The following is a 23,224-nucleotide window of genomic DNA, read 5'->3' on the forward strand; positions in this document are numbered from 1 at the left end:
TCCTCTAGGAACTGTCCTACCCTCCCCCCTCCCCCGACTCCCTGCCCATCTCCCGTCCCAGAGAAAACGAGCAGAATGATAAAGAAGCTAACCTGCAATAGTCAGACTTCAGACTTTTAAAATGATTGATTCTAAACCACCAGAAAAGCAATTTCATTTTCTATTTGGAGTTTATACCAAGAAAGTCTTCTAGATATCACTGATCCTTTTGAATACATTTTTCTATATTGTGATACCAGAAATTGTTCAACTTTTCACTCTTTGGACTGTTTTTAAAGAGCCTTTTGTTTTTTATGGGGTGGTTTGTAACCCCTTCAGCCCAGCCTCTCCCCATTTACACTGGCAGGGTCCCCAGCATTCTTCGGGAAATCCTCCAATGACTCTGTCAGCTGTGCTGGGGGACAAAGCCAGCTTAATGGGGCTTCCCTGCTCCTCCCCTAGTTTATACCCTTTAGATGGCAGCAGAAACTTCATAAACCAGCCCTTTCTCAGAGCCAGTGATGTAACTTTATCAGAATGTCAGGCAGGGCGGCTGCCCTGATCCAGAGACCCCAGGAAGATGTCCCTGTCCCTTTGCTGAGGGTGGTATGGGGAGGCAGAGGCGTCTGCTAAGAATGTAGTATTGTTTTCCTTCCTCTCTCCTGTTCTTTCTTTTTGGAGCTTCTTTAGATCAAAGACATAAGAAGTTGCTTCAGATATATCTGATACTGTGAATGTTTGAACATATCCGTGGCCTTCACCTTCCTGCCCTCCCCCCCCTTTTACCTCATCAGAAGCAGTGGCTCTCCTAAGTGCTCCCCCCACCTCCCATCTCAGGAGAGACCAAAACTCACAGAAAAATAGGCACTTTGGGCCAAAAGCACTGACCGCACATTTTTAGTGGTGATTTGGACAAAGAAAGTTGACGAGATTTTTTTAAAGGTTTTCTAGTTCTGGGAATGTGCACTTCACACAGGGGAGTGGTGGAGTTTACCTCAGTTGGATCCTGCTAAGAAGTATTTCCAGGAGAACATCCCTGAGCCTCTCTCTTTAATCCTGGGGTGAGAGAGGATGTGACTGAGAGAGGAGGCGATCGTGGTCCAGACCGGCCCCTGCCTGCAGAGACCCTTCTGGAGTGTGGGAATTGGCTTTTAGGGGCCACGCTCCCCACAAAACCCCACTTGACAAGGGGTACAAACACCAGCTCCACTCATCCCCACTTGCCATCTGAGGTCTGTCAGGTTTTGTGGCTTGATGTTTGTGGTGGGTTTGGGTTTAATTTTTTGTTTTTGATTTTGAAAATGAGGACTGATGTCCCCAATCCCACTATTCCTGGTAAAGATTAGGGGACATTTTTATTCAGTAGGGCCTCTCTGATCTTCCAGCTTGCTTCCCACAAACAGATCTACCTACAAGTTCTTAGAATCCTGATTCTAGGACAGAAAGTGAGCTTCCTGAGGTGGACAGTGGGTCCCAGTCAGCAGTGGCTGGGGGCTCCAGGGCGGCGAGCAGGAGAGAAGTCTACAGCCTCTGCTCCCAGCCCGCAGCACGTCTCCGGAGTCTCTGCTGGCTGACCTGTTTAGACAAACTCAGTTGGTTTGAACTGTTTTCACGAGTGTGCGTTTTTCTCTTAGTACTTACTTGAGACTGTTACTAACCAACAGGTAGCTCTCTCTGGGCAGGGACAGGAAGAGCTCAGGTGGGATATGTGACAGGCTTCGGGGGGAAGGAGAGTGCCCTGTCTCAGGGACAGACAGCCTGGGGCATACGGTCTGGAGCGATGGGGCTTTTCCAGGCCATGCCCAAGCCCGAGCTTTGTTGCCCAGAGCGGTGGTGAGGTTGGAAATCCAGCTCACATCATATAGGCATGCGATGTGAGCTCACTTGCCAATGGCCAGCTGTCCTGCTGGAAGAGCTGCCGGAGCTTGCAGAGCTGCAACCTGTGGAATGAAGATGGGGAAAGGAAGAGGGCACAGCATGCACGTCAGGAACCTGGCACACTGAGTATTCTGTGCCATCCAGGTCAGTGTGGCCACTTTCACTGCCTAGGACCACAAATCAGGGGCCTGAACTTCCCCTCAATCTGTCACCAACTCACTTCACCCTGCTTCCTTGTCTATAAGTCGGACCAGAAGATCTCCAGTGCCCTTCTGGCGCTGAGAAGCCATGATTCGGACAAGCCAACACGAGGGGTGTCCTTCCAAGCCTCTTTCCTTTTCCTCCCTCTCTGGTTACAGAACTTGGGGTTTGGCAATTGTTTGGATCTTTTTTTTTCTTTCTGCCACTGTGTGTGTGCGTGTGTGTGAAGAAAAACAGACTGTCCAAGTGGAAATGGTGAAGAGGGGAGAAGAGTTCATTTCCAGTGTCAACAACTTGGCAGTTTTCCTAAAGTGACTCAGACACAGCACAGGAACAACTCTCACTGCAATTTTATTTTTATCTCACTTCAGCAACAAAGATTTCTTCCAAGCCACGTGAGGTCTCTGCCACCCACCTACCCAACCCACCCACAAAGCAGGACCTGAATTTATCCGCTGAGGGCCCACAGAGCCTGGCTGCAGGGACCTGTCAGGGCCTCTGCCCGCCCCCAGGCCCCCACCGTGTGTTGCGGGGCAGCTGAGGGTGAGGGAGCAACAGTCCACCTCGGGAAATGGAGCCAGGGCTATGGCCTGACCAACACCAAGGAAGGCTCGTGGAAAATACCTGTCCAGGATCTTAGCCCCAGGCTGGTTGGTTTTACAGATCTCTCTCAAATGTTTTATTTTGGTGACAAAAATGAAGGAGCTTTGTAAATTAAAAAAGAAAAATTATGAATCATATCAAGTAGTTGTTTACATTTCTTGACAAAATAGGAACTATGCCAGCCGAATCAAATTGGCAAAATCCTTAGATTAAATAGGCAATAATTAGGTCTGCCGTTTTGGCCTTTTGTAGTTAGAGAAGTGGTGGTAGTGTTTAGATACTGTTTGGTCTTGCTTCTTCTTGTATTGCATTTTTCAATAAACTTAAAAAAAAAAAAAGGACTCTGTGAAGATTGATCAACTTTTAAAGTTCTCTTCTCTTACCGGCAACTCGGGAAAAATTAAACGTGCGACAGGAAGACCCAAATCCAAGCCATTTTCTAAAGGTGTCCACATTGACCAAAATGCAGTTTCAACATATAAAAGGATTTCTGGGAACCGGCATATGCTTTTTGCCAACTGGAGGGAAATTTTGTGGCACAGGCCACGACAAAGGAGAGAAAGGGGGCTTCTCAGACCTCTTTAAGGGAGGGGCCAGACCCTCAGTATGAAGGCATTGGCAGCAGTGTAGCCCTCGTGGGATATACCCTGCATGGCTGAGGGGGGGAGGGCTTGACGTGGTAGGAATTAAAGGCTCAGTCTCCATCCCAGATGGCGGTGGAACATCTCAGCTCCACCCCATTGCCCGTCTTCCCAGAGGCGCAAACCCTATCACTAGTGCCACCTTGGAGGGAGCCTGTCCCAGCCTGTAACATCACAACCTACCTTCCAAGTCTTAGGGTCCTTGCCCACCACTTTGGGTTTGCCAAGACACCAGATACATCTCCCAATCACCCTGGCCTGGACCTCCAGCCCCCTCAGGTACCTGTCCAGGGCTAAGGCCACTTTTGGAGGCTGAAGGAATTCCTAAGGCTGAGTCATGCTGGTCTCCAGATTCCACGTTAAAACACATTCTCTCCGGCTTTTTGAACCCTTGTGCAGTTGGCATTTCTCTGCTGACATGCAAGTCAGGATGCCTTAGCAGCTGCTGGGGCCAGAGCATCCGTCCCCAGTCTGGGATGTGACTGAAGCATCTACTAGACATTGGGACTCCCATCCTAGTCCGGTACCATGGTCCATGCTGCAGCCTCATAGCAGGCTGTCCCCTGCTCCTCAGACCCGGGCCCCCAAGTCCCCTCCTCCTCCCAACTTGGCGTAACCCCCCAGACTAAGGCGGTCCAGCCGTGGCCAGCTTCGGTGAGCACAGTCCCGAGCTGCTGGGGCCCTAAGCAGGAGCTCCCCAAGGCCCAGATCCAGAGACTTGGAATGTTCAATGCAGGAACCAGAGGGCTGCACGGTGATAATCACATGGCCAGTCTGGGTCCGTGGACCCCAGGGTGGGTGCAGCCCTGGGCCCTTCAGCGGGTAACTGTTGAGCAGGGCAGGTAACCCCAAGCGAGGATTAGCAGGCTCTGAACGCAGACTCCGCACTGATGGGACTGGTGAGGTACCCCGACACGGGGACAGGTCCCAGCTTTCTGGCTCCACGCAGCCTATGGCTCGGGGAGTCCTGGGGCCGGGGCTGGGGAGGAGAGCGCAGTCCCAGCCCGGGCCGTCCGGGGGTCGGAGCGCCTGAGCCCGCAGCACCCCCTGACGAAGCCGTCGAGTCTCCAAGTCTCGGTTCTCGTAGAGCAGCGTGTTGGCGCAGATGAACACGAACAGGCCTACGCCCATGACCACGGGCCCAAGGAGTCGCAGCCGCTCGTGCGGGCCGTGGGCCCGGCCGGCGCCCCGACCCTCGCGCCGCAGCTCGCTCAGCGGGGGCGCGCTGGCGTTTGCAGCCCGGGGTCCCGGGACCCCGGCGCGGTGCGGCCAGTAGCCGGCCACTGCGATGCCCATGCCCACCAGGACCACGAGCGCCCCCAGCGCCGCGAACGCCCCCGACGGCGATCGCAGCCGCAGCCGCGCCCGCACCCGCAGGGGCTCGGGCGGGGAGCGCGGGCGCCGGCGGCGGCCCAGGCGGCGGCCCAGGCGGGAGACGCGGCCCTCGGGGCTCCTCCGCACCTCCCCGCAGTCTCCGGGGCTCCCAGCCGTCATCTCTCAGTCGTCTTGGCGCTCTGCGGAGAGAAGGTGGGAGGCAGGGACTGAACCGACGGGCCTACGGTCGGAGCGCCAGGTCGGGGGCCCACATCCGGGAGGGAAGATGGGGCTGCCTGGCCCAGGACGCTTGGAGATCCCTGGCGGCCACCCCCGGATTTTCCCGGGCTGCGAGGCGGGGAGCCGCCCCCGCTCGGGTTTTCCGCAGCGGAGCTCCGAGCCAGGGACGCGCGGCAGAAGCCAGAGTTGGCCGGGCCCGCGGGCGGAGACCAGGGAGGGGGTCGCGGGCTGCTCCTTGGCGCATCCTTGGCTGCGGGGCTCCGGCCGCCTGCGCCCTCTTGGCCAGCTTGCGGGTCCCGGGCCTCGGGAGGTGTGGGGCCCCCGGCAGCGGAGTCTCCAGGGTAAGTGCCGCCCGAGCTCGAGCTCACCCCCGCAGGTGGCTGCACCGTAGTAAAGGAGGGAGGGGGGCACTCAGCCGCCCGGGTCCGCTGGGGTCGCTCGCGGGCCCCACCTCCCCTCTGCTGCGCTTCAAGTACCGCAGGGAAGGAAGGAGTGGGTGTCGCGGCCTCCAGCCTCTTCCTGCCCGCCTCCTCCTTCCAGACCTCCTCAGTCAGCACTGAAGCTGCATGCAGCAAGAGAGACTTGAGCTAGACTCCGAGAAGACCGCTCTGACCAAAACAAGTGGCAGATTTGGCCCAGGATTTCTTTAAACTCCGCGAAGAAGAGGCCGCCCCCTCCTCCAGCGGCCGGGCTAACGCCAGGGCAGGAAGCAGGGGGCTGCGGGTGCCGGGCGCCGGGCCTTGCCAAGTGAGCTCCCCTCCTGTCTCTCCTGTCAGCTCGGGCAACGCTGTTCCCCCAGGTTGCAGCGTTTCCAATTCGGGCTCCTCGGGATGAAACATCCCCCTTTCCAGCCGCCTGGCCTCCTTTCCGGCCTCCACCGCCCGAGGCCTCAGTGGCCCGCGTCCCGGCCGGAGCAGCACCGCCCTTGCACCTCTGGCTGCCGCAGGGTCTGGGCCGCCCTGCTTAAGCCCCTCCCGGCTGCTGGTGCGGCCTGGCCTGCGACCTGAGGAGTGAATCCGGGCCGGGCAGGAGTCGCGGGGCTGCGTGTGGTGTGGCCCCCACGGAAGGGAGGATGTGGGAGGAAACCGTGCCCCGGCCGGGGCGCTCCGGCCTTAGGAGAGGAGGGTTAGCACCTCGCTGTCCAGTGGTGCATCCTCACTGCCCCAGTCTGGTTTCTCCACAGCTGCAACGTTGGAACCCATAGTCGAGGCCCCAGGAAGGAGGCCTTGTTACCCTACTCACTCCCCATTCGCACCCCCGAAGCTCAAAGCAGGACACCCCATCCCTGCCTCCGACAGGAGCGCTGAAGGCCCAGGGCCTAGCATAGAGCCCCGGCGTCTTCCGCGTCCAAAGCCTGGTGTTCACAGAGGGAAACTGCGGCCCGGAGAGGCGGAGGGGCCTGCCAGGGTCATAGGCCACACAGGACGGGGGCTCTACTAGGACCCAACGCTGGTCACTTCTCTGCTCAGACCCGGGAGCGTCCTGGGAGGAGGCGAGCCCCGTTCCCCACCCCGGTCTCTGAGTGTGGAGCCCTTTCCCCAGCCCCAAACTGGAGATATGACCACCCCGCCCCAGGCCAGAGCTGGCGCTCCGGCCCCAGCTCCGGAAAGGTCACCCCTGAGCCACCGCGGGTCCTGGCGGGAAGGGAAGCGGAGGCTTGCAGAGAGATGGGGACATGCTCAGAGACCCTGAGACTCTGGAGGGCGTGGGTCGACGCTGGGGACCCCTGAGAGGCAGAAACTTGGAGACACAGTCCGAAGGTCCCATGTCTCGGGAAGTTGCTCGGGGCTGGATCCCGGACACTCCGGGGTCCCGCCTCCCCGCGCGTCCACACTCCGGGGAAAGGGGGAACCGGGCTTCCGACCCCCCACTCAGCGCCCATCTGCAGGGAGAGGCTAAACAAAAAGTTGGGGAAAGTGGGGGACGAACCCCAGGCTCCTAGTTTTGCTCACCTGCCGCCTCCGCACCCGGCTGGGTCCGGGTCCGAGTCCGCGCGCCGCGGCTCGCGGCACTGCCGCGGTCTCCTAGGAATCCCGGCCCCCGGCCCCGCCCCCTGGCCCGGCCCCGCCTAGCGCTGCCCTGGCCCCGCCCTCCTGGAGCCCCAGGGACAGTCTGGCCGGGGCCCGGGCAGGCCCCACGGCTGGAAGGAGGCAGCGACTCAAGTCTGAGGCTCGCAGGTAAGCGCTGTGTGCGCGCCCGGTGACTCGGAGGATCCGGGGGCTCGAGTCCCCCGCTAACGTCGTTCAGAAGGCCTGGGAGGGCGCCCTCTTCCCACGTGCGGAAACTGAGACCCAGCCCCACAGCCTGAGCGAGCAGACAGGATTCGAAGCCCGCACGCCCTCCCCCGTCTCGCAGAGTCCCTCCTTCCAGTCGCCCCGGAGAGGAATCTGGGGGCATCTGAGAGCCTACAGATGCCCAGCGCCGTCCGGGGAGCTTCCGGGAGGAGGTGGCCGGAGTTCCTGCTCCGCCCGACCCTACTATCTGAACCTTCCTCTGTCTGAACCTCACTGCCTTCACCTGTAAAATGGGCATAATGGTGTCTGCCTCGCCAGATGCTGAGAGGTGAAAATCCGGCGTTGAGGGCTGGGCGCACAATACGGGCGCAGGCCGGGGTAAGCCCACGAGCGCTTAATGAAGAGTAATCACGTGGGGGGGGGAGGGTAACTAGAGATGAACCAGGTTCTCAGAGTTGATTGAATCGAATGGAGTGTCGCGGGTCCTGCCGGTCTCCCTAACCTCCCCGAAGATCTGCCCAAGCTGGAATGGGGAGGCGGTGCTCGTCCCAAATCATAAGGAGGGTTCGGAGGTCCGCGGCTCCCCCTGCGGACCGGCCCGAAGGGGGTAGCGCAGCTTTCGTGCCCCGCCCGCCCCCAGAGGCAGGAATGTGGAGCGGAGCCAGGGGGGTCGGCCGGCGGCCCAGTTTCCATGATGCGGGGGGCGGAGGAGGAGGAGGAGGGGTGGTGCGGGCAGATTGCCAGCCTCAGCGCCGGCCCCCCCCACTCCCGCAGCCCAGCCGGGCCCCTCGGGAGGAATTTCCGGCCTGGGATTCATTATAACCCGCCCCTCCCCCCGGCCGCGGAGACCCCCCGGCACGCGGGGCGCTAGCGGAGGGGGATGGGCGGTAATGAGACCCTGCTGTGCGCCCGGGGCGGGGAGGGGGAACTCGAGGAAGTCGCCGGCCTGGGCCACCCAGCCCCACTGCGCGTGGCAGAGTCAGGTCCCGGAGCCACACTGCACAGTTGGGCCTCGAACCCAGGCTCCGGCCCTGTGGCTCGGCGGAGGAGACCAGGGGTGGCATCAGCGACCCCGGGAGCCCCTCTGCCAGCTCCCGGCGACCGGACATCCTCCGGAGCGACCGAGGCCAACGCTGGGGGCGGGGCCTCCGGTGGGCCGACCGCGAGGATGCCAGGGTCCCCGAGGAGGCCACAGTGGGTGGGGTCGAGCCTCGGCGCCCGGGGCCTCATCCCTGTGGGTCCGAGAGCGAGGCCGCGGTCGCCTTCCTGCCGCCCGCGCGGCACGCAGGGCTCCTGCGGCCTGAGCTCGCGTCCGGGCTGTTGCCTGGGCTCCACTGAGGCAGCGGCTTCCTTTCTGCCTCCTCCCACTTCTTGCCTCCGCTGTTTCCTTTTCTGGAGACCCCTTACTTCCTCGCTCTGCACTTGGTCTACTCCTCACACACTGACCCCACCTCCGCCCTCTCAGCATTTCCCCAGCACCCCACCCGACACCGCTGCCCCTCCTCGCTCACTGCTCTTCCTGGGAAACACCAACGCTAGAGGCCAAAGCCCGACGGTCTCCCGGTCCTTGTCCCCCTACTCCACCTGCCCTGGCATTTACCACTTGCTGCTCCCGCCTGCCCCTCCCGGCTTTCCCCGTCCTCAGCGCTCTGCCCTCCCCAGTGCTGGGGTTTCTTCCATCCTGGGCCACGAGGAGCGGCGCGCTTCCAGCAGCCAGCCATATCCCTGGGCCCCGTGATCAGCCCCATTGCTGCACCTTCCGTTCCCCCCACTTTGTGAACGGCCCCACCCCCACCCTAAGGCCAACTACACCGGGGGTCACCTTAGGCTCCTTTCTCTCCTCGTTCTGTCTAATCCATCGAGTCCGGTGGACCCTGCTCTTGGGATCTCGCATTAGCCGCTTTCTCCCGCCCCAGGGCCCCTGTCCCTCTGCAGGCCCTCCTCGCCTTCCACAGGGAGGCACCAAGCATCCTTCTACACGGAATCTGAACCCATCACTCACTCCCTGCTTCAATCCCTCAGTGGCTCCCCAGTGTTGTCCAAGTGGAGTTTAAATCCCTTCTTACGTCCACTAACTGGCCCTGGCCCTGGCCCTCTCACACTCCTGCCTCCTGGGTAGCTGAGCTTCTTTCCATCCCCCAACCCTCTGTGTTCTGGCCTCTGCCCTTGGCACCTGCCTTGCCTCCTGTAACGAGCACCTACTCCCCTGCTCATCCCCTTGGCTCCTACTCACCCTTCAGACCTGCCCTGGGCTTTCTCTAGGCCCCCAGACCAGCCCCTCCTCTAGCTTTCCATCACACCCCACACACACACACACACGAGCCTTCCTGCACATGAGCCCCCCCGCAGCAGCACTGCGCACAGGTGAACTGAACTCGGTGTTTGGGATCTGAGTCTGTTTCCTGCCTGTGTTCCCTATGGCCATGAACTCTGAAGGGCAGGACTCGGCATGTCTTGCTCACCCCTGGAGCCCTTTGCCCAGCTCAGTGCCTGCCCACAACTGGCCCACAACCGGCCCTCGACTCCCCCACCCCTGGAGCCCCTCCTAATTCCCACCCCTGGAGCCCCGGCTCTGGCAGCAGGAGGTAAAGAGGACTTTTCCCATCTGTGGAAGAGCAGGGAGTGATACTCCCAGTGTTGTTTTCAAGCTTAGAGTACCCATGGTCAGCATCCGGCACAAAGTGGATGTCCACTGAACAGCCACTCCCTCCTCTGACCATGGGTATCAGGCCCACAGGGCAGTGCTTGGGGGCTGTAGAAACCTTCCCTGGTCATTTGGGGTGATCGGGGAGAGAAGGGTCCCCCTTCCTAGTCATAACCCCTTTTAATTCTCTTGAGGGCTCTGGGAGGTCAATGTTATGCCCAGTTTACAGATGAGGCTCAGAGAGGTAAAGAGACCTGAACACCGACACACAGCCAGACTGATTAGTGCCCCCTGATCCTCCACGGAGGGACGTCCTCTGGTGGTTTGGCCCTGTGGATGTGCAGGTGTGTAGACAGCCAGTGTCTCAATATTGGGACACTGATCCCTTCCTGAATGTGCTCTGGCCTCTGTGTGACCTGGACCCCTTCACTTCTGAACCAGGAGGGGCCTGGACGAGCTGTCCCCTAGGGACCAGGGTGGTCAGCATGCTGCCCGGAAGCTTCTCTGTGAAGGCAGGGAACCAGACACAGTGAGGTCCCTGAGGTCCCTGCCTAACTGAGGCTCCATGTCCTTTCCAGAAGCCACTACAGGGAGGGAGCAGCTGTCACCTTCTGCATGTCACAGCCCCACCCTGGGGCCATAGATCAGCAGGACCTGGGAATCCGTCTTCTCTCATCTTCACTTTAGGAACAGCCAAGCTGGCTGGGGCTGGGCTGCCCTGGATTTCCTGCCCAAGCCCCAGGGGTTTCTAAAACCATCATAGCCCTGTGCCAGCGTGGCTTCCTTGCAGCAGGACCTCAGTAAGAATTCAGAACCGGGGCTCAGAGGCGAGAGCCTGGCTCTGGGCCCCAGGTTTGACTATGCTGCTCAGTCCTTTGCTGGGTGCCCTTGGCCACATCACAGCACTCCTGCACAGCCCCTGCCACTGTAACATGTCCTTCTCAGGAAGGGTTGGTGTGCCAGTTCAGTGAGAACCGATGGGCAGGTAGAATCCAGAAGCCCGGTGCTGATGCCCCATTTTACACGGATGGAAACCAATGGCCCGAGAGGGGCGGTACCTCGACCAGGGTGACCCAGCTGGTAAATGGCAGAGCTGGGCTTCGAGCCCCACAGTCACAGGTCCCACTGGGGCTCAGGCCCTCAGAGGATTCTGGGATACAAACCCCAAGTCCATCTCCTCCAACCCATGGAAGCTCTCAGCTGGGCAACTGGGCTTCTCACTGTGTGTCTCTGGGCCACTAAGGGAGAATGAGCTCCCCGTCTCCACTGCCCTCTGCAGCCCAGAGAAGAGTCTGGGTGACACTTGGAGGGCAGGGAGCTGAGACCCTCCTGGGGACAGAGCGAAGCCAGCCTCCCACCTGAGCCCCTAGGCAGAGGGATAACAGCAGGAATGTCACCATCACGCCGAGCTCCCCCTGGCTACCAGGCCCTTTATACCCGTTACCTTCATAAGTGTGCAAGGCAGCCGCGAGAGTGAGGCGCCACTATCACCCCATGTCACACGTACAGAGACAGGTTCAGTGAGGTCCAGGCTTGCCTCTGGTCACACAGCTGGTCAATGGCAGAGCCGGGGATGGAAGCGGGTTTTAACCACAATGCTACACAACCTCCCACTAGCCCTGTGACTGCAGCCAAGTCAGTTCACCTCTTTATGGCTCTTGTTTCCTCCTCTACAAAATGGGGACAATGGTAGCAACAGCTCCAAACGGCTGTAATGAGGATGGAGCCCCATGCTAGGGTTTTTCTGGCCTTTAGCTGGTTCTTGCACCTATAAAATGTGAAGCTGAGGCTAGCGATTGTATCTCTTTAGCACCTCCTCTGGGCTGGCTGTTGGGGACCAGAGAGGACTCAGTCCTGGCCTCATCCAGATGCTTCAGGGGTTGGGGTAAACAGACCATCCACCAAAAGCTGAGGAAGCAGCAGCTGATTCCATGTGGGGTGGAGGGCAGGCAGCAGGGAGTATTGGACAAGGGAGTATTCCCGCTGGGTCTCAGGGTCAGGGTGGTTTTCCAGGCTGCAGAGCGGGAAGATATTCCAGGCAGCATGCAGACAACCTGGAGGAGTGGACAGGGGGTCAGGCGCTAGAGGGGGAGTGGGGGTTGGGATGAAAGAGGGTCAGGGCCAGACTGCAGAGCATCTCAAACACAAGACTCAGGATGTAGGGCTCAACCCCCTGGCACTGCGAGCCATGGGAGCTTTTAAAGCAGAGGAGTGGCTTGACCTGTGTATACCTGGGAAGGACTTTACAAACTGTCAGTATGGGACCTAGAATTGTTTCTCCGAGAGCACAGAAGAGCAGTGGCATGATGTGGAGCTCGAGGCTGACCCAAGAGCAGGTGTAGGGTTGGGAAACTTACCACCTACAGAGGGAGATGAGGCCCGTGGCAGCCATGGGAAAAAGGATCTCTAAACAGCAGTTCCCTACCTCCCAGGTCCTATGTCTCTGTCTCCGAAGCCAGCTGCTTTGGCCGCCTGCCACCCTGACCCCTCCCAGTTCCCTTGCTTTATCCCTGCGTAGTCCCCTGGGGCCCTTCTCACCTCTTTCAGAGACAGGAGTGAAGGAAGATAGAGAAGGAAGTGATTTAGAGCAGAGCCCAGACCCAGGGCACATGGCCACACTCAGCTCTAAGGGAGGCTGGGAAGTGGATATTGGGAGACAGCTAGGAGTTCTTGCCACAGGAGCAGCAGGGACGTGGCACCTCCATTTGGTGACAGATCACACTACAGATGAGGCAGTGGCTCCACACCACCGGTAGTGGGGGTAGGGAGCAGAGGCTGGCCCCTCTGGAGCCTGGGATTCAAGGCGAGACTCCTGCAGGGCAGGCCCCTTGGTCAGGGGAGCCTTGGGGATGGCAGCGTGCCCAGCCAGCCATCCTCCCACCCTTTGTGCCAAGAAGAGCCAGGGACCAGTGGGGACTCTGTCTGTCCATCTACGTATCAGTCACCCCAGTCCTGCAGACAGCGGCTCTTCAGGCTCTCAGATCATATGGTCCAGTTTCTCCCACCCCTGCACTGCAACCCTGGACTGGTGCCAGTTCTGTCTGCAACATGGGGTCAAGTGCCAGAATCCAGAGATCTTGAATGCAATGCTTTGTAAATTGTCAAAATAAAGTAACAGGCTCAGAGAGGGTGAGTGACATGTCCAAGGTTACACAGCCTAATGATGAGTCTAGGCACCCCAGTTCACCCTCCACCATCTCAGTGAGGCAGGACTCCAGTTCTAGGGGGCGATCCTCTGCCTCCGAGCCATGCGGAAGGCTTGGTACCTAGGCCCGAGGCAGGGGGGAAATGAGAAACATGTAGGAGACGCCGCAGTGGAGCCGGGGAGCCGCTGGACCGGCTGCTCCGGGAAGCCTGGATGCGGCGGGCCTGTGTGGGCGCCTTCTGGCGGCGAGGTCCCGGCACTGCACCCAGGCCACCGGCTACCCCTGCGGGTCCCGGCGCTGCCACACGTGGAGCAGAGAAGTGGGGGCCCAATCCCGCCTCTCCGCTGACTCCCCACGCGGTGATCCTGGGCGCGCAGGTGTCCACCTCGGGCCCTCATCGGGAACCTGGGGTCGCCGGGCTTCGGTCCTCACGGATGAGCTCCCTGCAAACCGCAGGCTGCCTACGACATAAAGGATTCCGCCCGGGGAGGTCAGGGGAGGGGGAGGACACGAAAGGGCGTGGCTGGACCGTTGGGGACGAAGCCGGGTGAGGGCGTGGGGCGGAGGGTGGAGTCAGACTCACCCGGCGTGGGAGCCTCTGCGATGTCCTAACGGCCCAGTGAGGGCATCACTAGCCCGTCCCCGCCCTACAATCGGCTCGGAGACACGAAATGGTACCGACAGAGCTGGGCAGGACCCCAGAACTGCCTGGTCTCAGCCCAAACTCTGGCCCTGGACTACTTGCCCGGGGCTCGGCTGTGCTCCTGCCCAGCCCCTCGCTTGCCTAGCCGGGTCCCTAGCTCGGGCATGCAGCCCAGGCCTGCAGAAGTTGGCTTTTTCATCAGAGAGGTCGCACATCCTTTGACGTTTATGGTGACTATTTCCCCGCTGCAGAGGAGACAGAAGGCCCAGGGCGCTTCCTCCCTTACAAGTGCCCTGTCCGCCTCTCTTCACCTCACTTGCACAGCGGGTGCAGAGAGCAGCTCGCCCCAGGGGCATCCGCATCAGCGCAGCTTCACCGCGCATTTTACAGATGAGGAGAGGAGGACGTAGCTGGAGTGCCCTTCCCCAATGCCCGCACCTCCCTCCCCAGCCTCAAGGCTCCAAGCAGGGAGGTGGGGACCGGAGGAGGCAGCCCCAATGGAGGAGCTGGTGTAAGGTGAGCTTCGAAGGGGAAGGAAAGGCACTTGAGGTGGAGGGAACCACTCAGTCACTGAGCACTAAACCAGGCCGGTGTGAGGCCACTGACCTCATCCCTTACAGGTGTAGCAGGTACTGCACTATTTCCTGTTTCCAGGTTCTGGGGTGAAATGACCCCCCCCGCCCCCCAGTCACAACATATGGCACAATGCCAGGCCACATCTGTCTGACTTCAGAGTCCTCCACACTGAGCTGGGAGATAGGGGTATGAATTATTACCTCCATTTTACAGATGAGGACACTATGGCCCAGAGAGGTTAAATCACTTGTCCAAGGTCACACAGCAAGAAGGTAGTGAGAGTCACACCCTTCCTAGAATCTCTCATGTTCTTATCTGTAAAATTCAGACAACATACTGACCTTACAGGGCTTGTGACCTGACATGTGTAACCCCCTTCACTGAGCCTGGCCTGTGGCTGGCACAGAGGCAGCATTAAATCATTCATTTGGTCTCCTACTGATATCTCCCAGGAGCCTTATGTCCCAAATCATATTCTAGTAAAGAAGAGATAGCCAAGAGGAGGAGAAGAAAATGTCCTCAGATAGTCACAGGTCCCGGCAGAGTTTCTTCACTGGGGCACCAGCACCTCCAGCCATCAGGCTAAGATGCCCCTGCCTGGAGCCCTCGCCAGGCGACGGTGACATTGTTGGCTCTGGCACAAGTTTCTGGTTTGGAAGAACCACTGATGATCCTCTGAGAGACTTTTCAGATTTCTTGCCAAGAGATGCTTGAGGAAAAACATTAAGATGACTAAAAGGTCATTGAAAGACCCCACAGTCAACTTTAATGGCGGCTAAATGACAAAGGTAGCATCACATTGCAGCCACCGATGTGTGTGGTCATGAATTGTTCATTTCTTTTCAAGTAATTCGAGCCTTACCAATAAAGGTGATTCACTGAATGATATTTGATATCCAAGCCTGTGTAAGATTTTTCATAGAAGTAAACTCAGGACTGGGGGAGGGAATTGCTCATCGACTGGGGGGCTGCAGAATGGCCCCAGAGGGGACTTAGGACCCTGGGTGTGGTGAGTCCCCTGTGGTTGGGCTTGAATGCTTCCCACCGGTCTTCCTGTTATAAATGACACCAGTATAAACACCTTTGCACTTGGAGCTCTTTTCTTTGAGTTGTCACCTCAGGATGAATGCCCTGGAGTGGGGATCCCAGGTTCACTCCCAGTTCCCGGTGATTCCCCACATCCTGGCTGCGCCCACTCAGAATCACAGCCCAGCCGCCCTGGGTTTCATAATAGATACCAGGTGGGATGCAGTACCTGCTGGTTGTTCTAATTTGCATTTCTTAGGAATATCCCCAGGTTCTGGTTTCCTGGAAAGTGTGAATTAAGGATCAGTATTCTGTCTTAGGAATTTTGATTCCCATAGGACCCGATTGTCTCCACTTGCCTTTTGGTAAAACTCTTTCATTGTGAATATAACACATCTCTAGGGATGTGCATAAAACCTGAAGGTCCAGCTCTGTAAACTTTCCTAAAGCAAACTCCCATCTGATCCCCACAAGGGATGCCCCCAGAAGGCCCTTTACAATCACCCCCTCTTCCCTCCGCCCCAAAGTACACACTCTTCTGACCCCTAATGCTATAGTTTAGTTTTTTTTAAAAGAGCTACAGTGTAGTTGGGCCTGTTGTAGAGGTTTGTATACATGGAGTTAAAGTCGTGCTCGTGTGTCTGGCTTTTCTAGTTTTTGAAATTCATCTGCGTTTGTAGTTTGTTCATTTTCATTCACGCGGTTCTCTGTTACAGAAACACGCCATGGCTTGTTGCTTTTCCTATTGAAAAGACTTTTGGGCTGTTTATAGTTTTTGGCCCTTACAATTAAAAGCTGCTAAGGGCAGTCCTGTACATGCACACTCCCGGCAGGTCCACACCAAGAGGTGCAGGTGCTTTGCTTCTTTTTTCTTTTCTTTTTTTTTCTTGTGTGGCTTTGCTTTGCTTTGATTTGCCTGGCATGTTAGTGGTGAAATGAAACGTCCTACATTTCAAGTCCTGGGATTTTTGCCTCATACAGCTGGTACTCCTGCAACAAAGCTGGATTAATTTAAATTTGGATTTTAGCATTAAAAATGAGGCTTTCTGTAACTCTTGAAGCAGCCTTTTAAAAAAATTTTTTTTATTGAACTGTAGTTGATGTATAAGTTACAGGTGTAACTCCCCTCCCCTCCCCCTCCTCCCCTCCCCCCTCCTCCCCTCCCCTGTAACCCCCTCCCCTCCCCCTCCCCACCTCCTCTGTAACCTCCTCCCCTCCCCCTCCCCACCTCCCCTCCCCCTCCTCCCCTCCCCTGTAACCCCCTCCCCTCCCCCTCCCCACCTCCTCTGTAACCTCCTCCCCTCCCCCTCCCCACCTCCCCTCCCCCTCCTCCCCTCCCCTGTAACCCCCTCCCCTCCCCCTCCCCCTCCTCCCCTCCCCCTCCTCCCCCTCCCCCTTCCCCTCCTCCCCCTCCCCCTTCCCCTCCTCCCCCTCCCCCTTCCCCTCCTCCCCTCCCCTTCCCCTCCTCCCCCTCCCCCTCCCCCTTCCCCTCCTCCCCCTCCCCCTTCCCCTCCTCCCCTCCCCCTTCCCCTCCTCCCCCTCCCCTCCCCCTCCTCCCCTCCCCCCTCCCCTCCCCCCTCCCCCTTCCCATCTTCCCCCTCCCCTCCTCCCCCTCCCGCTCCCCCTCCTCCTCCTCCTCCTCTCCCTCCTCCCCATCCCCTCCCCCTCCCCTCCCCCTCCCCTCCCCTCCCTTCTCCCCTCCCCCTCCCTTCCCCTCCCCCTCCCCACCTCCTCCTCCTCCTCCTCCTCCTCCTCCCTTATCTTTTTTTTATTTTATTTTTTTTGCGGTATGTGGGCCTCTCACTGTTGTGGCCTCTCCCGTTGCGGAGCACAGGCTCCAGATGCGCAGGCTCAGCGGCCATGGCTCACGGGCCCAGCCACTCCACGGCATGTGGGATCTTCCCAGTCCCGGGCATGAACCCATGTCTCCTGCATTGGCAGGCAGACTCTCAACCACTGCACTACCAGGGAAGCCTGGTGTGGACATAATTTTTTAGCTCATTCGGATAAGTGCCAAGGAGCATGATTGCTGGATGGTAAAAGTATGTTTAGCTTTGTAAGAAACTGCCAAACCATCTTCCAAAGAGGCTGCACCATTTTGCATTCCCACCACCAATGAATGAATTCCTGTTGTTTCACATTCTCGCCAGCATTTGGTGCTGTCAGGGTTTTGGATTTTGGCCATTCTATAATAATAACTGTATAGTGATATCTCATTGTTTTCTTAATTTGCAATTCTCTGATGACATATGGTATTAAGCATCTTTTCATCTGCTTATTTGCCATCTGTATATCTTCTTCGTTGAAGTGCCTGTTCAGATTTTTGCCTATTTTAAATTGGGTTGTCTGGTTTTTTTATCATTGAGACTTAAGTTCCTTGTTTATTTTGGGTTTAAGTCCTGTATTAGCTATGTGTTTTGCAAATATTTTCTCTCAGTCTGTCACTTGCCTTTCAATCTTTTTTTTTTTTTTTTTGGCGGTACGCGGGCCTCTCACTGTTGTGGCCTCTCCCGTTGCAGAGCACAGGCTCCAGACGCACAGGCTCAGCGGCCATGGCTCACGGGCCCAGCCGCTCTGCGGCATGTGGGATCTTCCCGGACCGGGGCACGAACCCGTGTCCCCTGCATCGGCAGGCGGACTCTCAACCATTGCACCACCAGGGAAGCCTTTGCCTTTCACTCTTTTAACAGTGCCCTTCACAGAGAAGTTTTTAATTTTAATAAAGTACAGCTGATCAATTTTTCTTTTGTGGATTGTGCTATCAGCATTTTATCCAAAAAGTCAGTGCCAAACCCAAAGTCACCTAGATTTTCTCCTCTGTTATCTCGTAGCAGTTTTGTGTTTTACATTTTGGTCTAGATCCATTTTGAGTTGATTTTTTTTGTGAGAAGTGTAAGATCTGTGTCTAGGTTCATTTTTCTCCATGTAGATGTCCAGTATTCCAGCACCGTTTTTTGAACAGACTAGCCTTTCTGTGTGCAATTGCCTTTGCTCCCTTGCCAGGGATCAGTGGGTCTATTTCTGGGCTCTCCATTATGTTCCATTGATCTATTCTGTCTATTCTGTCGCCACTACAACTCTGTCTTGAATGTGGTAAGTCTTGAAGGTGGGTAGTATCAGTCCTCTGACTTTGTTCTTCTACAATACTGCGTTGGCTACTCGGGGTTTTCTGCTTTCCTATGTAAACTTTAAAATCAGTTTGTTGATACTGAAGCCGTTCCTGGGTTTAATCCATTTCACCTCCCTTCACTAATCAAGGTTGTTTTAAGACGTGCCTGTCCTCCAAGTGGCACACAGCCTACACAGTAAGATGTTTGCCTGAGTTATTGTCTAGGAACTTGGAGTCAGCTGCTTCTAGTTCCAGCTGAGTTGGTTAAGACTGGATAGGACTCCCCAACCCTTTAACTGGGCATGCGTGAGCGGCTCCTTTTGCCATCATAGGGCCGAAAACTCCACCCTCCAAACTTGCTGAGGCCCATAGCCTAGTTACACCTGTGCAGAATGAGAATTACTGCACCTTTTCCCAATCACTTTTCCCCACGCCCCCCCGTGCCCTGCTTCTATTTCTTTATCCCATAAGTACCTTCGGGGAGGCGGATTGGAGATTTGTCCTCTGAGCTCCTCGCGTGGCTGCCTTGCAGGTAAACCTCGGCCTGTCAGCGTTTCGGCTTGCTGTGTGTTCGGCAAAACGAACCTGGTTTGGTAACAATAGCCACAAAATAACTTGCTGGGATTGTGCTGAATCTATGGCTCAAGTGGGAAAGAACAGACATTTTAACAGTAGTGAGCCTTCCTACCCAGGAGCATGGAATATCTCTCCATTTATTTTGTTCTTTGATTTCTTTCACCTGAGAAAGTACACATTTTGTTAGTTTCATACCTAAGTATTTCATTTTGGGGGCGTGCTAATGTAAATGGTATTGTTTTTAATTTCAAATTCAAATTTTTCATTGCTGTACGCAGGAAAGCAATTGACTTTTGTATATTGATCTTGTATCCTGAAAACTTGCTATAATTGCTTATTAGTTTCAGGAGTTTTTATGTCATTCTTGAGATTTTCTACAAAGTTGATCATGTTTTTTGCAAATAAAGACCATTAAAATTTTTGTCCTTCCCTATCTGTGTACCTTTTATTCTTCTCTTAGTGCATTAGCTGGGACTTCTAGTATGATGTTGAATAGGAATGCTGAGGGGGGATATCCTTGCCTTGTTGCTGATCTTAGGGGGAAAGCATTTAGTTTCTCACCGTTAAGGATGATGTTAGCTGTAGGCCTTTTGTAGGTTTCTTTATCAAGTTGAGGAAGTTTCTCTCTATTCCTAGTTTGCTGAGAGTTTTTTTATCTTGAGTATTGGATTTTGTTAAATGCTTTTTCTGCATCTATTGATGTGTTCATGTCATTTTTTCTTTAGCCTGTTCATGTGATGAATTACATTAATTGATTTTTTGAATGTTGAAATAGTCTTGCATAGCTAGAATAAATTCCACCTGGTCGTGGTGTATAATTCTTTTTTTTTTTTTTTTTTTTTTTTTTGCGGTACGCGGGCCTCTCACTGTTGTGGCCTCTCCCGTTGTGGAGCACAGGCTCCGGACATGCAGGCTCAGTGGCCGTGGCTCACGGGCCCAGCAGCTCCGCGGCATGTGGGATCTTCCCAGACCAGGGCACGAACCCGTGTCTGCCGCATCGGCAGGCGGACTCTCAACCACTGCGCCACCAGGGAAGCCCTATAATTCTTTTTATATTGGGTTGGCCAAAAAGTTCGTTCAGGTTTTTCGTAAGTTGTTATGGAAAAACCTGAGTGGACTTTTTGGTCAACTCAATACATTATTGGATTCTATTTGCTAATATTTTCTTGAGGATATTTGTATCCGTGTTCATGAATACTGGTCTGTAGTTTTCCTTCCTTGTAATATCTTTGTCTGGTTTTGGTATTGGGGCAGTGCTGATTTCATAAAATAAGTTAGGAAGTATTCCCTCTGCTTCTATTTTTGAGAAGTGGTATAATTTCTTCTTAAATGTTTGGTGTAATTCACCAGTGAACCATCTGGTTCCTTTTTTGAAAAGTTATTATTGATTCAATTTCTTAATAATTTTTTTTCTATCACTACATTTTTTGTTTTGTTTAAGCAAGTGTTTTATTTTTATTTTATTTTTTGGCCACACCACGAGGCTTGCGGGATCTTAGTTCCCCGACCAGGGATCCAACCCGGGCACCAGCAGTGAGAGTGCCGAGTCCTGACCGCTGGACCACAAGGGAATTCCCACATTCAGTTTCTTTAATAGATATAGGCCTGTTTGATTATCTATTTCTGTTAGTTTTGGTAGATTGTGTTTTTCAAGAAATTGTTCCATTTCATGTAGATTATCACATTTGTGGGGACAGATTTATTTATAATATTCCTTTATTATCCTTCTAATGCTCATGGGATCAGCAGTAATGGCCCCTTTCATTTCTGTCTTTTTTTTTTAAATTGAAGTATAGTTAAAAAAAATTGAAGTATAGTTGATTTACAATACTGTGTTAGTTTCAGATGTACAGCATAGTGATTCTTTTTTTTTCAAATTATATCCCATTATTATAAGATATTGGATATAATTTTCTGTGCTATATAGTACATCTTTGTTGTTTATCTATTTTATGTATAGTAGTTTATGTCAGTTAATCCCATACTGCTAATTTGTCCCTCTCCTACCTCCTTCTTCCCTTTGGTAGCCATTAAGTTTGTTTTCTGTCTCTGTTTCTGTTTTGTATGTAGATTCATTTGTATTAGTTTTTAGATTCCACATATAAGTGATATCATACAGTATTTGTCTCTCTCTGACTTATTTCACTAAGCATAATATTCTCTAGTTCTATTCTCATTGCTGCAGATGGCAATATTTCATTCTTTTTTATGGCTGAGTAATATTCCATTATATATATATATATATATACATACACATATATATATTTTTTCACATCTTATATATACATATATATTTTTTCACATCTTATATATACATATTTTTTTTCACATTTTATATATACATATTTTTTTTTCACATCTTCTTAAGTCAGTCATCTGTTGATGGGCACTTGGGTTCAATGTCTTGTCTTCAATGTCTTGGCTATTGTAAATAGTGCTGCTATGAACATTGGGGTGCATGTATCTTTTAGAATTAGAGTTTTCCAGATAGGTACCCAGGAGTGGAATTGCTGGATCATGTGGAAGTTCTATTTTTATTTTTTAAGGAACCTTCATAATGTTTTACATAATGGCTGCACCAATTTACATTCCCACCAACAGTGAGAATCCTCTCCACCATTTATTATTTGTAGACTTTTTGATGATAACCTTTCTGACAGGTGTGAGGTGATACCTCCTGTGGTTTTGATTTGCATCTCAAATTGGCCAAGCAAATTGAGCATCTTTTCATGTGCTTGTTAGTCATCTGTATGTCTTCTTTGGAAAAATGTCTTTTTAGGTCTTCTGTCCATTTTTCGATTGTGTTGTTTCTTTTTTTGATGTTGAGTTGTATGAGCTGTTTGTATATTTTGGATTTTAACCCCTTGTTAGTCTCATTGTTTGCAAATATTTTCTCCCAGTCCATAGGTTGTCTTTTCATTTTGTCAGTGGTTTCCTTTGCTGTGAAAATGCTCTTAAGTTTGATTAGGTCCCATTTGCCATTTGTTTATTTTTGCTTTTATTTCTTTTGCCTTGGGAGACTGATCTAAGAAAATATTGCTACAATTTATGTCAGTGAATATTTTGCCTTTGTTCTCTTCTAGGAGTTTTATGGTATTATGTCTTACATTTAGGTCTTTAAACCATTTTGAGTTTGTGTATATGGTGTGAAGGAATGTTCTAATTCCATTGTTTTAAATGTAGCTGTCCAGCTTTCCCAGCACCACTTGTTTAAAAGACTGTCTTTTCTCCATTGTACATTCTTGCCTCCTTTGTTGTAGGTTAATTGCCCATAGGTGCGTGGGTTTATTTCTGGGCTTTCTATTCTGTTCCATTGATTTATATGTCTGTTTCTGTGTCAATACCATGCTGTTTTGATTTTTGTAGTTTTGTAGTATAGACTAAAGTCTGGAAGGGTTATATCTCCAGAGTTATTCTTTTTTCTCAGGATTGCTTTGGCAATTCTGGGTCTTTCATGGTTCCATTTAAATTTTAGGATTATTTTTTCTAGTGCTGTGAAAAATGTCATGGGTATTTTGATAGGAATTGCCTTAAATCTGTAGATTGCTTTGGGTAGTATGTGGCCACTTTAACAATACTATTTCTTCTAATCCAAGAGCATGGGATAGCTTTCCATTTCTTTGAATCATCTTCAGTTTCCTTTATCAATGTTTTACAGTTTTTAGTATATAGCTTTCCCCCTCCTTAGTTAAATTTATTCCTAGGTATTTTTTGATGCAATTTTAAATGGGATTAAAAAAAATTAAAATCTAATCTAATCTTTCTTTCTGATATTTCATTATTATTGTATAGAAATGCAACATATTTCTGTATATTAATCTTGTATCCTGCTACCTTGCTGAAATCATTTATTAGTTTTAATAGTTTTTATGTGGAGATTTTAGGGTTCTCTAGAGTATCATGTCATCTGCAAAAAGTGACAGTTTTACCTCTTCCTTTACATTTTTGATAACTTTTATTTTTTCTTGTCTGATTGCTATGGCTATCAGACAAGACTTCCAATACTATGTTAAATAGAAGTGGTGAGAGTGGGCATCCTTTTCCTGTTCCTTAATTTAGCTGGAAGGGTTTCAGCTTTTCACTGTTGAGTACTATGTTGGCTCAATGTGGGTTTGTCGCAAATGTCCTTTATTATGTTGAGATATATTCCATCTATACCCACTTTGATGAGACTTTTATATCATGAATGGATGTTGAATTTTGTGAAGTGCTTTTTCTGTGTCTATTTAGATGAACGTGTGGTTTTTGCCTTTCTTTTTGTTAATATGGTGTATCATGCTGATTTGCATATGTTGAATCATCCCTGTGACCCTGGAATGAATTCAGTGTGATCATGGTGCATGATCCATTTTCTGTAATGTTGGATTTGGTTTGCTAATAGTTTATTGAGGATTTTTGTACCTATATTCACCAA

The 23,224-nt window shown here is 53.0% G+C and overlaps 2 protein-coding genes across 29 annotated transcripts in view; one reads left to right on the top strand and one right to left on the bottom strand.

The window, feature by feature from the left end:
• The window catches only part of EPB41 (erythrocyte membrane protein band 4.1), a 204,351-nt gene extending 201,368 nt beyond the window's left edge, over positions 1 to 2,983 (top strand). For 9 of the 28 annotated variants that reach the window (XM_060017470.1, XM_060017495.1, XM_060017542.1 and 6 more), the window contains one exon: positions 9 to 2,490. The gene's annotated coding sequence lies outside the window, so the exon portion shown is untranslated. Of the gene's footprint in view, positions 1 to 8 lie in introns of all 28 variants that reach the window. The other 19 variants (XM_060017563.1, XM_060017578.1, XM_069540883.1 and 16 more) reach the window with 6 other exon arrangements.
• Position 2,984: 1 nt separating this feature from the next.
• On the bottom strand, positions 2,985 to 6,892 carry TMEM200B (transmembrane protein 200B). Its single transcript, XM_060017646.1, has 2 exons — positions 6,809 to 6,892; positions 2,985 to 4,816 (listed from the first exon to the last, which is right to left on the bottom strand). The coding sequence occupies exon 2, from the start codon at positions 4,794 to 4,796 to the stop codon at positions 3,873 to 3,875; it is 924 nt and encodes a 307-aa protein (XP_059873629.1). The 5' UTR covers positions 4,797 to 4,816; positions 6,809 to 6,892; the 3' UTR covers positions 2,985 to 3,872.
• Between the last annotated feature and the right edge of the window lie 16,332 nt (positions 6,893 to 23,224).

The sequence above is a fragment of the Delphinus delphis genome, chromosome 1 (assembly GCF_949987515.2).
Source record: "Delphinus delphis chromosome 1, mDelDel1.2, whole genome shotgun sequence".
NCBI lineage: Eukaryota > Metazoa > Chordata > Mammalia > Artiodactyla > Delphinidae > Delphinus > Delphinus delphis.